The sequence below is a fragment of the Pinus tabuliformis genome, chromosome 4_2, assembly GCF_031772625.1.
Source record: "Pinus tabuliformis cultivar Carrire ecotype Pingquan chromosome 4_2, CPIR1, whole genome shotgun sequence".
In the NCBI taxonomy this organism is placed as follows: domain Eukaryota; kingdom Viridiplantae; phylum Streptophyta; class Pinopsida; order Pinales; family Pinaceae; genus Pinus; species Pinus tabuliformis.
The window spans coordinates 447,449,017-447,461,588 of NC_142304.1; the positions used below are offsets into that span (position 1 = coordinate 447,449,017).

The 12,572-nt window shown below is 38.5% G+C and overlaps 1 protein-coding gene across 3 annotated transcripts in view; it reads right to left on the bottom strand.

The window, feature by feature from the left end:
* The window catches only part of LOC149169892 (myb-like transcription factor family protein), a 180,720-nt gene that overhangs the window by 98,172 nt on the left and 69,976 nt on the right, over positions 1-12,572 (bottom strand). The window contains exons 6-11 of one of the 3 annotated variants that reach the window (XM_089428848.1): positions 8,678-8,807; positions 8,478-8,548; positions 8,197-8,289; positions 7,983-8,030; positions 7,358-7,543; positions 5,609-5,719 (exon numbers count right to left, since the gene is read on the bottom strand). In XM_089428848.1, coding sequence (XP_089284974.1) covers positions 5,609-5,719; positions 7,358-7,543; positions 7,983-8,030; positions 8,197-8,289; positions 8,478-8,548; positions 8,678-8,807 — 639 coding nt within the window. Of the gene's footprint in view, positions 1-5,608; positions 5,720-7,357; positions 7,544-7,982; positions 8,031-8,196; positions 8,290-8,423; positions 8,549-8,677; positions 8,808-12,572 lie in introns of all 3 variants that reach the window. The other 2 variants (XM_089428847.1, XM_089428849.1) reach the window with 2 other exon arrangements.

Consider the following 12,572-nt stretch of genomic DNA (forward strand, 5'->3'; position numbering starts at 1 on the left):
CCAACAACTTCTGCAAAATTGACTTCTAGCAACTTCTTTTGCAATTTCGACCTCCCTAGCAGATTCTTCTACAAATTCGACCTCCCTAGCAAATTCTTTTGCAACTTCGACCTGCCTAACGAATTCTTTTGCAACTTCAACCTATCCAGCTAAATCTTCTGCATAAACCCTAACCCTTACACGTGTGAGAAATGATGGTGTATTCTTGCTCCTTTCTTCTTCGCTTTGGTGGATTCTCTCACTTAGAGAATTCATCTTCCAAATAGCTTTGCTTCATGACCTATCTTCGCTTTTGTTATTCAGCGTCTTTTGCTATAGTAGGAGCCCTAATTTCTTCGCATGTGTGGAGAGTATTAGCCCAGAAACAATCCCAAAAGCTCGAATTTTTCTTCCTCGTTCGTTCTCTTCTTCTTCGCACTCCTTTTCTTTCTTGTGATCGAACTTGAGTGCGTGAAGTGTGTCCTCCAAGTGAGGTTGAGGTCTCCTTTATATAGGCTTCTCATTGGGTCGAATTACTCCTTTTAGGCCGACTTTACTTGAATATTGCATCATGATGAGGTCTTGGAGGGTCTTTTGACTCAAATAAAATTTATTTTTACAATATGTAACATGCCCAAATGGGTCTTCAATACATGACAATAATTTTCTTGACTTGTAGACTCAATGACAAGCCCTAGAAGCTCTCAATGGGAGCTTAACCTATAAAATAAACTTCCTTGAGCATGAAACCCATGCCTCAAGAGTAATAATAATAAATTTATTTTTCTCATTACATCAAGAACATAAAATCATGATTACGTATGTCATTATGAAGACCAAACCTAGTTACATATTTCAACACAATATAAGCTCTAATTCCTCTCCATGAGCAACTTGCCCAAAGCAACATAGTTAGCAGCATTGTCCATAAGGACTTGGACAACATACTACAGACCTATATAGTAGATGAAATTATCCAATAACTCGCATAACAACTGTGCATCTTTAACATATGCAAATGCATCAATAGATTTGATAGACATTGTCCCCCTCAGATAATTAACCAAGTAATTTAGGAGAAACCAACTCCTTTCCCCCCTATGAATTGTCTCAAGAGTTTTAAAACATATGTATGATTGTATATATATTTCATAACACTCCTAGCTAACTCAACAATTTCCTTGATTCAAGGAATTTTTCCCATGTCCTCTAGCATCAAATCAATGCAATGGGTGACACAAGAGTCCAATATAAGCTCTAAATCCTCTCCATGAGCAACTTGCCCAAAGCAACATAGTTAGTAGCATTGTTCGTAAGGAGACCTATATCATGGATGAAATTGTCCAATAACTCACACAACAATTGTGAATCATTAACATATGCATATGCATCAATAGATTTGATAAACATTGTCCCCCTCAGATAATTAACCAAGTAATTCAGGATCGACCTGCCTTTCCCATTTGTCCATGTATCTAACATAATGATGCATCTTGTGATCTCCCACGATTCCTTTAGCTTAGTCGGTCTCCTTATGCAATCAACATTTTCCCCTTGAATGAGGACATTGAGGGGCCAGTCATTACGAAATGTGAGCTTAAGGATTGGCTTCCCCCACTCCTAAGAAGCTTGTAGATCTATTTGCGAGCTCAAACCTCATTTCTTCCCTTTGATCTCTCATACGCATTTGGAAAATGGATTGATTTGCAATGTGCACAATTTCTTGGGTGGTTGCTAGGAAAATCTCCACTTCATTCCCCGATACCTTGAAAAGGTGGTATTTCAAATGATTGATTCCACACAACATTTCCACACCACATAGCTTACAACTCAACCTCATTCTATTATGACCCTCATAGGGTAGACCATATTCCCACACTAAGTCCAATGGATTTGGCATTTTGATTCTTGAAATGTGTAGACTCTAGAGCATTAATTAACTTTGTAAGCCTATGGGATTATTACCCACCAAAAGTGGGGAACCCATTGGAGAAAAAAATTATCGTCATTTGACAACCAACCAACTAGCAGCCCTATGATGACCCACAGATAGCTTTGCAGCAAAGCTCTCCACCTATGCTCTAGTCAATGCTCTCTCCCATCTAACATGCTTTTTGATGAAGGTACACTAACCATTCTTGTAATCATGTGCTTTCTTTCAATGTTTTGGGGCATACTAATATGAATCACAAGCCAAGCTAGAAGATTGATCGCTCTTGATTGTACCCTTGTTCCCATGCTTCACCTAGGAAGTTATCCTTTACCCCTAGCCTAGTGTGACCTCCCCAAAGGTCCTTCCTTTAGAAGCGGCTACTAGTTGGCTAGCTAATCAAAGTGGAGAAAAAATTTCTCTGAGGGGCAACCCACTTTTGGTGGGCAACAGTGCCTAAACCTTAAAGCCATAAAAGATAGCGGGTATGATGATCATGTCTAAGGATAGTGGGTTTGATGATCATGACTAAGAGGTGCATATTAGATGATATATCTTGGAAGTGGTGTTGAAAGCACTGCCTCTCAAGCAGAGCAAGATAAGCAATTTCATCAAAAGCAAGCCTCAAGCTAAAACATAACCATGAGAATTGAATCCCGAAGTATGTATACATTGTGGTAATTTGGATCTCCTCCCTCAAAAGTGGAAGTGGTAGTCAATCACAGCACTCATTGGCACATTGAAGATCATGACCTCAATTTTCCTTCAGATGATCAAATATCAAAGATCATATCAATCTACCTTTGAAGGCATGCAAGTGATGAGGCTAACAAGAACACGTCAATAATGAATAGATATAGGGAGATAAAAACATGAAGGTAGTCATCACCCCCCTGTATGTGATCCCTGAGAAAAGATTCCAGCCCATTATAATAGATCCCAAAGACCATCCGCAAGAGAAACCAACAATGTTTGACACATGTAGTGCTCCTAATGAAATCTGAGAGACCATGGGCCATGCGGAAACAACCAAGGACTGGCTTCCACAGTCTCATGATAGAAAGCAGAAGGGTCTCTGAGATGTGAAGCAAAGCTGCAAAAGGATCTCTAAGATGGTGAATGTCATGCAGCCTCTATAATGTAGCCTCTCTCAAAACATAGTCTAATGCCTCTTTAAAGTCCACATAGCGAAAAAGACCTTCAAAGAGCAGTGACATGCATCCTCAGTGATGGCCCAGATATTGAAGATGTTGTCAAAGGTCTGGTACTCCTAACAGAAACGTGCTTATCCTCTGGCTGTGAGGTTCCTCTTCTTAGATTGGTCTGAAATCCTCCTATGAAGCACTGTCATGTAGAGCTTGGCAAAAGTGTGTCCAATCATGTTAGTCCTATATCTATTAGAGTCTGGTGTATCCCTGGTGTGGATGATGTGGTGAGACCAAGAGGGAAGAAAACCTGAACAATCAATGTTGATTAAACAGAGCACCAATGAAACATTTTAAAACGTTTATGTTTGAGGAACTCTGCATGAAGGCTCTTATTCATCTGCAACCTTGTTTGTGTTGATAACCCTGACTGCTCTCCAGATATCTCCTGCGGAGAATAAAAGGTAGGAAGAGGAGGCAGAAGGAGATGTGGACTGGTGGTTGCCCAGGGACATTGTAAAGAGAGGCTGTGTGAGAATACAGACAATGATGATGAATATTAGGTGGAAAGGAAACATGCTTAGAAAGGATGGTGCACCAAAAGGCTTTATATGAATGGTGGATGTCTTCAAGAGGCTTACATCTCCTTGTAGCAAGAAAGTTGTTTTTCTTGCAACCAGGGAAGACATTTACAGGAATCCAAGGATGATACCACTTCCAAGGTAAACCAAGCTTGAATACCTAGTTCACCCTGGCTAATGAGTTCAAGATGATAATACAAGGTAGCTGGGAGGAACCTCCGACAACATCCATAAGGTCTTGGCAACTTCATCACTTTCGTCCCGATAACCTATTATTTGGTCATTTGTTGAACATTAATAAGCTTATCTTATCTTTATCTAAGTGCATGTATTGACCATAAAAGACTGCTTGGACACACTAAAGTTCAAAGATTCACCTGTTCAAAGAAAACAATGGATGATGCATTACTCAACACTAGGCAACCAGAGAAAACAGAAATATATAATAGATATCCAAGTTGTATAAGAAGTCAAGTTGGTGGTCATAAAAACTTCTTTGAAGTGCTCTCTGTTGTAGGGTGAAACAGATAAAAACACATTAGACACAGAATTGATCATGATCATAAAGTGGAAACCAACAATCAAGAAAGGCACCGTAACAGATCAGATCAGCTCATTAACTATTCTGGTTAAAAACTTTTGCTTATTTTGGTGGACTTGGAGCTTTAGGCCTTTCATAATTTTTGTACAAAGCAGAAATCTAGAATCAATATAAGGACATTATATTTTTTGGAATACCTCAACTGGTTTGTAAAGGAAAGACCCTCTTTGACTGTATAGATGTGACATTTTTATATATGTGCCCATGAATGTAGAGTAGGTCAATGAGACACAAAGTACAACCAGTAACAACAAAATGAAGATACCAACAAAAACAAAAATACAAATAGCAAAACCAGAAGAAACTACTCATCAATACGTATAAATGTAGTAGAGAAAGAAGAAGAAATATCTGCTGTGCAACGTCAACCACTCTGAAAGTAGAGATGAATATGCACTGCCTGATAATCCACTGTGCCTCTTTACCTCAGTGCGTGAACCACTGCAAAGGTGCCTATGCACTGCCCGATAATGGCAGTGGGAATCCAAAGACTACCCAGGTCTGAGGGGGCTTGGCAGGGTGGTCGAAGGCAAGTCTAGCTGACTGTACAAAGAATTTATGTATCTTTGTATAAACTACGGAGGTGTTCTGATCAAAACAACTCTCAAAATTAAGAAATTACAGCTTTAATAAAATAAAATAAAATAAAAAACTCAAGCCTCACCAAATGCTATAAGTATTGAATATGAACCCATAAACAGAACACCAGAATCAAAACATCACCATTATTATAGGTTAAAAGTCAAATTATGTACTTTAAAATTCAGTAATCAGAAGTGAACAGAATACTTCAGACATTATGCCCTTTCAGCTTACAAGTAAGCAGCTGGATGTTAAGCAGATTCATGAAATTGCTGATATCAGTACCAGCTCTAAATCAGACAAGCAATGGGTCCTTTCTAACATTGTTGACTATTATATAATTCAACCAGAGCAAATAAATAGTGGCCTAGAAATGAAGCTAATATCAGTTTCTGTGCGAACAAAGATACAAATAAATATGAAGGCACAAGATTCCCCAGATGTTGCAAAAGAGAATAGCAAAGGATTGTCCTATCATCCAGATGTTGTAAAAGAGAATAGCAAAGGATTATCCTATCATCCAGATTCTCGTACAGCGTCATTCAATTACTAATATGCAGAAACTAGTACTAGCAAATCAAAAGATGGAAAGCAGAATTTGCTCCCTCTTTTAATGGAAACAACATGCAAAGGATTTCAACCTGAATTTATTTCTGAATTTATTATCGAAATTATGAACTGCTAGCCACTACAACCCCAATTAAATTATTTCTCATCAATTAGCAACAAATGTCAAAAATAGGTAAGAGAAAGCATCCCATTTTCTATGATTTGGGAACAGAAGCTGTACCCCAAGATCTTGAAGTGTCTGATCAATACGCTTGATTGTCCTTACACCAGATGATGAGACTGTTGCTTGCACCAGCTGTCCCAAAAGAGTAGTTCTCAAATACACACGAAGCTGACGACAAAACTAATAAATGTCAGTTACAAAAGAAAGAAGCCAAAATTCTACATTTATTGGTAATCTGCAAAACTAACTTATCTTGTTTTAAACCAACAATCTTTGCATGGCATATAACAGAAAAGTATAGAAAACTCTGAACTGCATTCTAATACTAAAATTGAAGCCAAGCAAAACAAAATATGTTGTTTCTTATGAAATTTCACAAATGTGAGGACATCAGACAAAACTTAAAAGTAGAAGGAAAAATAGAAACATGAAGCAGGACCCAGACATAACCATTGAATAAAAGTTATTCTGCATATTCCAAACAGAACCGTTATTCTACTAAATGTCATTTGATCATTACAATTAGAAACTAAACAATATTTGCAGTAACCATATCCATATATACCAGTGCTGGGACAAACATGTGCATATATCAATTCTCTTCAATACTTTAAAGACAATATTGCCAAAAATCCCCAAAACAGAAGAACCAACAAAAAAGCAAATAAATATCAATCCTTAAAACCAGCCAAACAACATCATTTGTACTTCAACACGGGTCGGATAAATTAATGATAGCTTCTTACGTTGCACCCAAACTAGAAATTACAACAGACATTTTCCATGGATAAATATCCTATATGAAAACAGGAGTTTTGCTTAGTTGGAAAAAAGCACAAACTTCTAGTAGCATTTGAAGATGTGAAATGTGTTTAAGAATGAGACAAACTTAAGTTTTAACACATGTAATAAGCCATTTTATCCACTAAGTTTAGCTGGGAAAAGAGCTTGCAGACATTATCAAGATATAACAAAATATTAAAATAATAAATTTTCAAGGAATTGATACTACAGGATGATCCCATTGTACAACATTGTTGACCTGATGATTGACAGCAACAGAAGAAATTGCAGATATTGATCAGCCAGCAATTGAGGCTGTGAAACTAGCTTTAAAGTTTACCACATGAAATTATGCCCAATTGTTGTAAAATGCAAGGCCAGATAATTTAACAGTTAATAAAGGGCTAGCAAATTGGGAAGATAAATTGTTTTCATCAGGGTGGCCATTTGGAAAAACATAAAAAAGCCCTTGATAACAAGCAAATTACAGCATAAGCACAATAATTGCTCCATAAGCTATGCAAATTCAATGAAACTCCGTTATGGAGGGTGAAGACTCTTTTTATTGAAATATTGGAAATTATCCATTAATTTGAAGTTTTAAACAATAATCTTTTCAATAGGTATTTGATTGATAGATGTTCACTTAGCATTGAAAGGGATTTGATTATTTCTATTGTTCAAACTGTAACTAATAACCATCTCTGTTATGATATCTCAGATTTCAGACTTATATCCCTGTCAAACAGGTAAAGCATTCAATGTTATATATTAAAATTAAAATGATGTAACTGGTTTTAATGAAAAAATGGTGTTTTTTGTACCAAAAAGCTAGGTGGAAACTTTTTGTTTGCGGTCATTTGACTAGTTTAATATCTCAAAACTTTAATCATTATAGCAGGACATCACTAGATGGATTTCCAGAAATAAAAATGAAGAGCATCAAATGTCCACTTTTCTTCAATATCCACTCAGAATTCTTATTCAGTTATACAGAACAGGAGATTAAATGATGAATAGTACCATTCGAAGCCCAGCTGGCGGTGAAATCGCAACTGGGCTTGGTATTGGAGGTCCAGCCACATGAACAGGAGGCTGAGGAGTGGCTGATGGAGATGCAGAACCAGCCGGAGTTGGAGTCTTTTCGATTTCCACAATTGAAGCTGCAGCCGTTGGCCCAGTCGTAGGCATCTCTGTTTCATCTCCATTCTGCAAAGTATTGCCATCATGATAAATGTGAATCAATCATAGGAATCACCATGATAAAGATATATCATGCTATCCTTTGCCGTGAGATCAGTTGCATTCAGAATGTCCTTTTATACAAAAGAAACGCTTGATATCAAACTTTGCCAATATCTATTATGAACAACAGTAGAAACAAAAAAGTATTGTGCTATTCTCTCATAGGTATCTCACAAATGAGATTAAAACAAAAATCAAAAGTAGTACATATTTTCTCAAGTGGCACTGATAAAACCACAAAAGAAACATCCATGTCAAGATCCTAAATGATCAATAACATCTGTCATTGATGCGTTACATGTCACCCTGAATTGATGTCTTTACTGGTAATCAATAAATGACCAGAATGAAGATGAAGTCCAAGTTCAGAAGTAGCACCATGCATGAAGCCAGGCATATTTACCTTTGCACTCAACCGTGCTTCAGTAATACGTTTTGCCTCAGCTAAGACCTAAAACAATCAAAACCATTTCAATATTATACTGAAAGGAATACACTGTTAGGTTTCTGACCTTTAACTTAATTACTCAATAGATAAATGAAATTTTCGACAACATAATGCAACATATACACCCAAGTCACGGAAATCTAAGTGTAACAAATACTGAAATAAGAACCTCTGCATCCTCGCGCTCCTGCTGCCTTGACTGAGAGAGTATTGCAGCCAATGCCCGTTTTCGATCAACCTCACTTAGGATGAAATATGGCTCCTGCAGAAGAAAGGAATATTTGAAGACAAGAGGAGGGTAATAACAATTAAGAATAAGGAAAAAAAAATTAAGGTAACTCTGTTGAATGTATTAAGGCCTTCAAAAACATCGCATGATCGATGATAAAGCTATACCAATGATCCTTTTGCAGATTGCAACAATTTTAACTGCGGGTTTCCAGAAATTACCACCTTAACAATAGGGTGGTCTGCAATTTCCTCAGGAGATGGAGCTTTGGCCAACAAGAGTGCTCTAACAGCTACAAAAAAGTAAAAAATAGTAATGAGATTTAGACAATCTGCAACTTTGATCATTTTGTGCTAAATTTGTCTTGGAGGTGATCCAGTACCCTTGAGAAACATCTACAAAGTGACAGCGAGAATCATACCTGTATAGTAACGGCCCTTGAGTTCCTCTACACTTCGCGATGGAGTAAATCTATCAGCAATTATAATAAATCGAAGGTCAAACTGTTCACATAAGTCAAAGAGCTGGTCTGTCTCTTCCCGAGTCCAATTCTGACAAAAGATAAGCAATAGAAAAAGCACATTTTGTTATCAGCATCTCACTGGCATGTAACAAATCCAATTTCAGTTCCACAAACACTCGTTCCAATGACTAATATATGCTCAAAAACCCTCAATTGCATTTCTCTAACAATGCAAGTTACTAATAATAGAGAACATAATAGTATAATACCTCTTAGATCCCATGCAAAGAGTCGGCAACATAAACAGAAGCTTAAAGACAGCATGGATAACATAAACAGAAGCTTAAAGACACAGCATGGATGAAACATTGGAATCTACAAGGAAGCTTAACCACTGCTTCATGAAGCAACACTCTACGGGACGAATAGGCATGCACTCAAAATAATAAAACTACTAAAGTGCAAACATACATATAAAGGACAAAATCTAACAAGGCACACCAATGCAAAAACAGATTAAATAGAAATTAAGAACCTTGATTTCTAGAATCTTTGGTTAGCCATTTCGACTCCAGTAAAAGAATGCAAAAATAGTGCTTCCTCTGCTTTTTATTCAACTATATCGTAAACATTAAATTGAAAGACAAAAGAATACTACAGTACTGAAAAAGAGAAAGATTGGATTCCCCTTCACGATGCTTTTAAAAAGCTAAAAAGACAAGGGCAAAAGGCAACCCAGGAAGACCTGGGTGAAACAAATAATCAGAAACAAAAATTGGCAAGTGTTATTGGTTAGGATCGGAGATACTCCCTGCAACAAGGTTGAAATCCAAGTGGTGATGCTGAGCATCAGAGTAGGCCGCACTACAGGCACTGACAGGTTATTGATTGAGGTAGATTAACTCAATTACTAAGATCATGCAAAGGCAATGGCAAGCACACAAACAAGCTTTCCAACTAAAGTGAAGTACAGGCATTAATAAGAAACTTTAGTCACTTTGATTTCCAGCGTCTGAAAAGAAGCAGGAATATATTACCAGATATGTTACCACATACTAAGGCTCTCAAAGAAAACGATGTAAATGGGATTGAAGACTCAAATGAGATCATGGAGAAAAATGATTTCATGGTATTCTCGGATAATAATGACATAAATTAAAATTTATAGATAGTAGTAAAAAATTACGTTAAAGCATGTAGAGTTTTAAGACATCATTTGAGGGAGACCTGCCATTAGGTGTTATCTTTCAGGTTACTCTGAGAGTGTTTACACCATGTTTAGGGGTGCTTCATGAGATGTGGGGTACTGGTGTAGATGGTTCCAATATGTAATGGCACATGGAAAATGATCCATGATAGATTTGCACATTGGAGATAGCCTGCCCAATGGTTGCACGACCTCATTTAGGTTGGCATTTTTCCTTAGGGTGTTGGAGTTCTCTTGACAGCTTAGTGAACATCCTTCATTATGGCCAAATGGAAAGCTTCACTTACCTGAAGAATGCCCTACTTAGGAGGACAAGCCTTGTGCATATTTCAGGAGGGCATTAGCCCGTAGATAGTATCAGGTAGCTTGGATTCATGGATAGAGGCTTGGAGTTGGCTTGGGATTGCCTATGCTACAAAAAGGTTCAAGCAAGGGCAGTGTAGCCAGTGGAATACATGACTTTGGAGTGTTGATTTTTGTAGCTCGGGCAGGTACTTCAGCACAGGCCTTGTGTCTAGACATGTAGAAGTCGCCCACATTCTCCTTAAAACACTTGCTCTAGTATGAACAAGTTGCTAATGTAACTTAGCCTAAGTCTAACTTAGGAAAAAGTACATATTAGTACGTTCGCTTATTGAGCTAAAAGAAACTTAGGAAAAGTAAAGCAATTTACTTTAGTGAATAAGTTTTAATCTCAACCATTGATCTCAAGTGAGGCGAAATCTAATCTCGGTCATCAATCACTTTGGAGATTAGGGACGGTCAGGGATTTAGCTCATTGTAAAGTTACAAAAGAAAGGCTAAGGAGAGGAGAAAGACACATTACAGCAGCACAAGATTGGGAGCAGCATCTCAGCGAACGGTGTGCTGGGTCCGAAGGAGTGCAGAGAGGTTGGAGATCTAGATCTGCAAGAACGATCGAGCACCGATCTAGGAAAAATTTGTTGGATTATATCCGGTTTATTTGTATTATGTATTTTCTCAGTAGGGCCATTATCCCAGGAGGGGAGCCCATGTAAGTTTAGATTTGTTTTTAATGAAATACTTGTTGGGCAGAAATTTGTCAGTGTCATTGTTTTATGAGATCAGTTATTTAAATGTGCTTCTGTTGAATTTGTGGTAGGAACCTAACTATCTATTTAACCAGTAGATCAGTTTTTTGCTAGGAACTAAGTACCAATTTCTAGGTTCACAGAAAATCTAACATGGTATCAAAGTTGGATCTCTGAAAAATTGATCTAGGAAATACAGAAAGCCAAGTTTTGTACAGGATCGTTGGGCCAGGTTCGACCATGATTGTGCAAAAACGAGCAAATTTTTTAAGGGGGCTGAAGTAAATCAGCCGAACGGCTAAAAAGAAAAAAAATGATGGCCTGAATTTTTTTTAAGGGCATGATTTTCAAATCTAAAATAAAATAAATAAATAAAAAAAGGAAAAGTAGTTGAGCCAATTTTTTTTAAAAGGTTAACAAAAAAAGTGTGGGGTGATGGGTGGCCAACAGCCCTGGCATCCTGCCCAAATATCACAGGCACTATCGCAAGGCCGACAGCCAATGAGGTTGTCAGACTCCACTGCTACCAAGACTGGAGATCGTTAGCAAGATAGCAGGTCGCGATAGGGACTGAAAACGCAACATGGAGGGTTGTCAACTGACATCGCCTAGCAACAGCCACTAGGTGACACGAACATGTTAACAAGGAACGACATTGATAAGACTCGGCTGTGGCAAAGGGCGTAGGTTGAGGCCAGCCACCAAGGGTTGCCAAGCAACAAGAACACAAATTCATTGGGAAAAGGGGCGGCAGGCAGTTGAAGGAGTCGGATGCAAGTGGAAAAGTGCATCTTCAGGATAGCGTAGTCGTGACTAGGAGCTGTCGTCAGTAACAGGTGATAGAGCAGTCAAGGATACAGCCACCGGTAGATGGGCTCACTCGTGATAGTGCCAACAGAATTAGTATCACTGTGGACAAGAGAAAAGGGGTCAAGAGTCCTTAGGGCCACCCAGTTGCCCGACTGAGGAGATATCGAGGGAGATCGAGCCACAACAGAGGCTGAACGATCTGTTGCAACTGGAGGTCACATTGACACAAGGCGAAGAGTGGAAGTGAGTTGCCAAGCTAAGTTGTGGACAAACAAGCTAGCGGGTGCAGCTGCAAAAGGCTCAATTCGAGGATTGGGGACATGCAGAAGACAATGTAGAGGCGGAAAAAGGGGCGAGAGTCATTAGGGCCACCCAATTGCCCGACCGATGAGCTGTTGAGGGAGACCGAGCCACAACAGAGGTTGAACGATCCGTTGCAGTTGGAGGTCACATTGACACAAGGCGAAGAGTGGAAGTGAGTTGCCAAGCTAAGTTTTGGACAAACAAGCTAGCAGGTGCAGCTGCAAAACGCTGAAGTCGAGGCTTGGGGACATGCGAAAGATAATGTAGAGGCGGCAAAGATGGACCTAGCATAAGGGAGACCGGGCCACATAGGTTTGGCTAACAGCAAAGCGTGAGCGTTTGATCAGTTGGACAGAGATGGCTACTAGTCTCAGATTTGAAGATTGTTTGGATGGGTTGTCTAACTATAGTATTTGGAAGGAGAGAATTGTGTTGGTGTTAAAGGAGAAGGAGATCTGGGAGTTTGTAGAACAAACTTAGA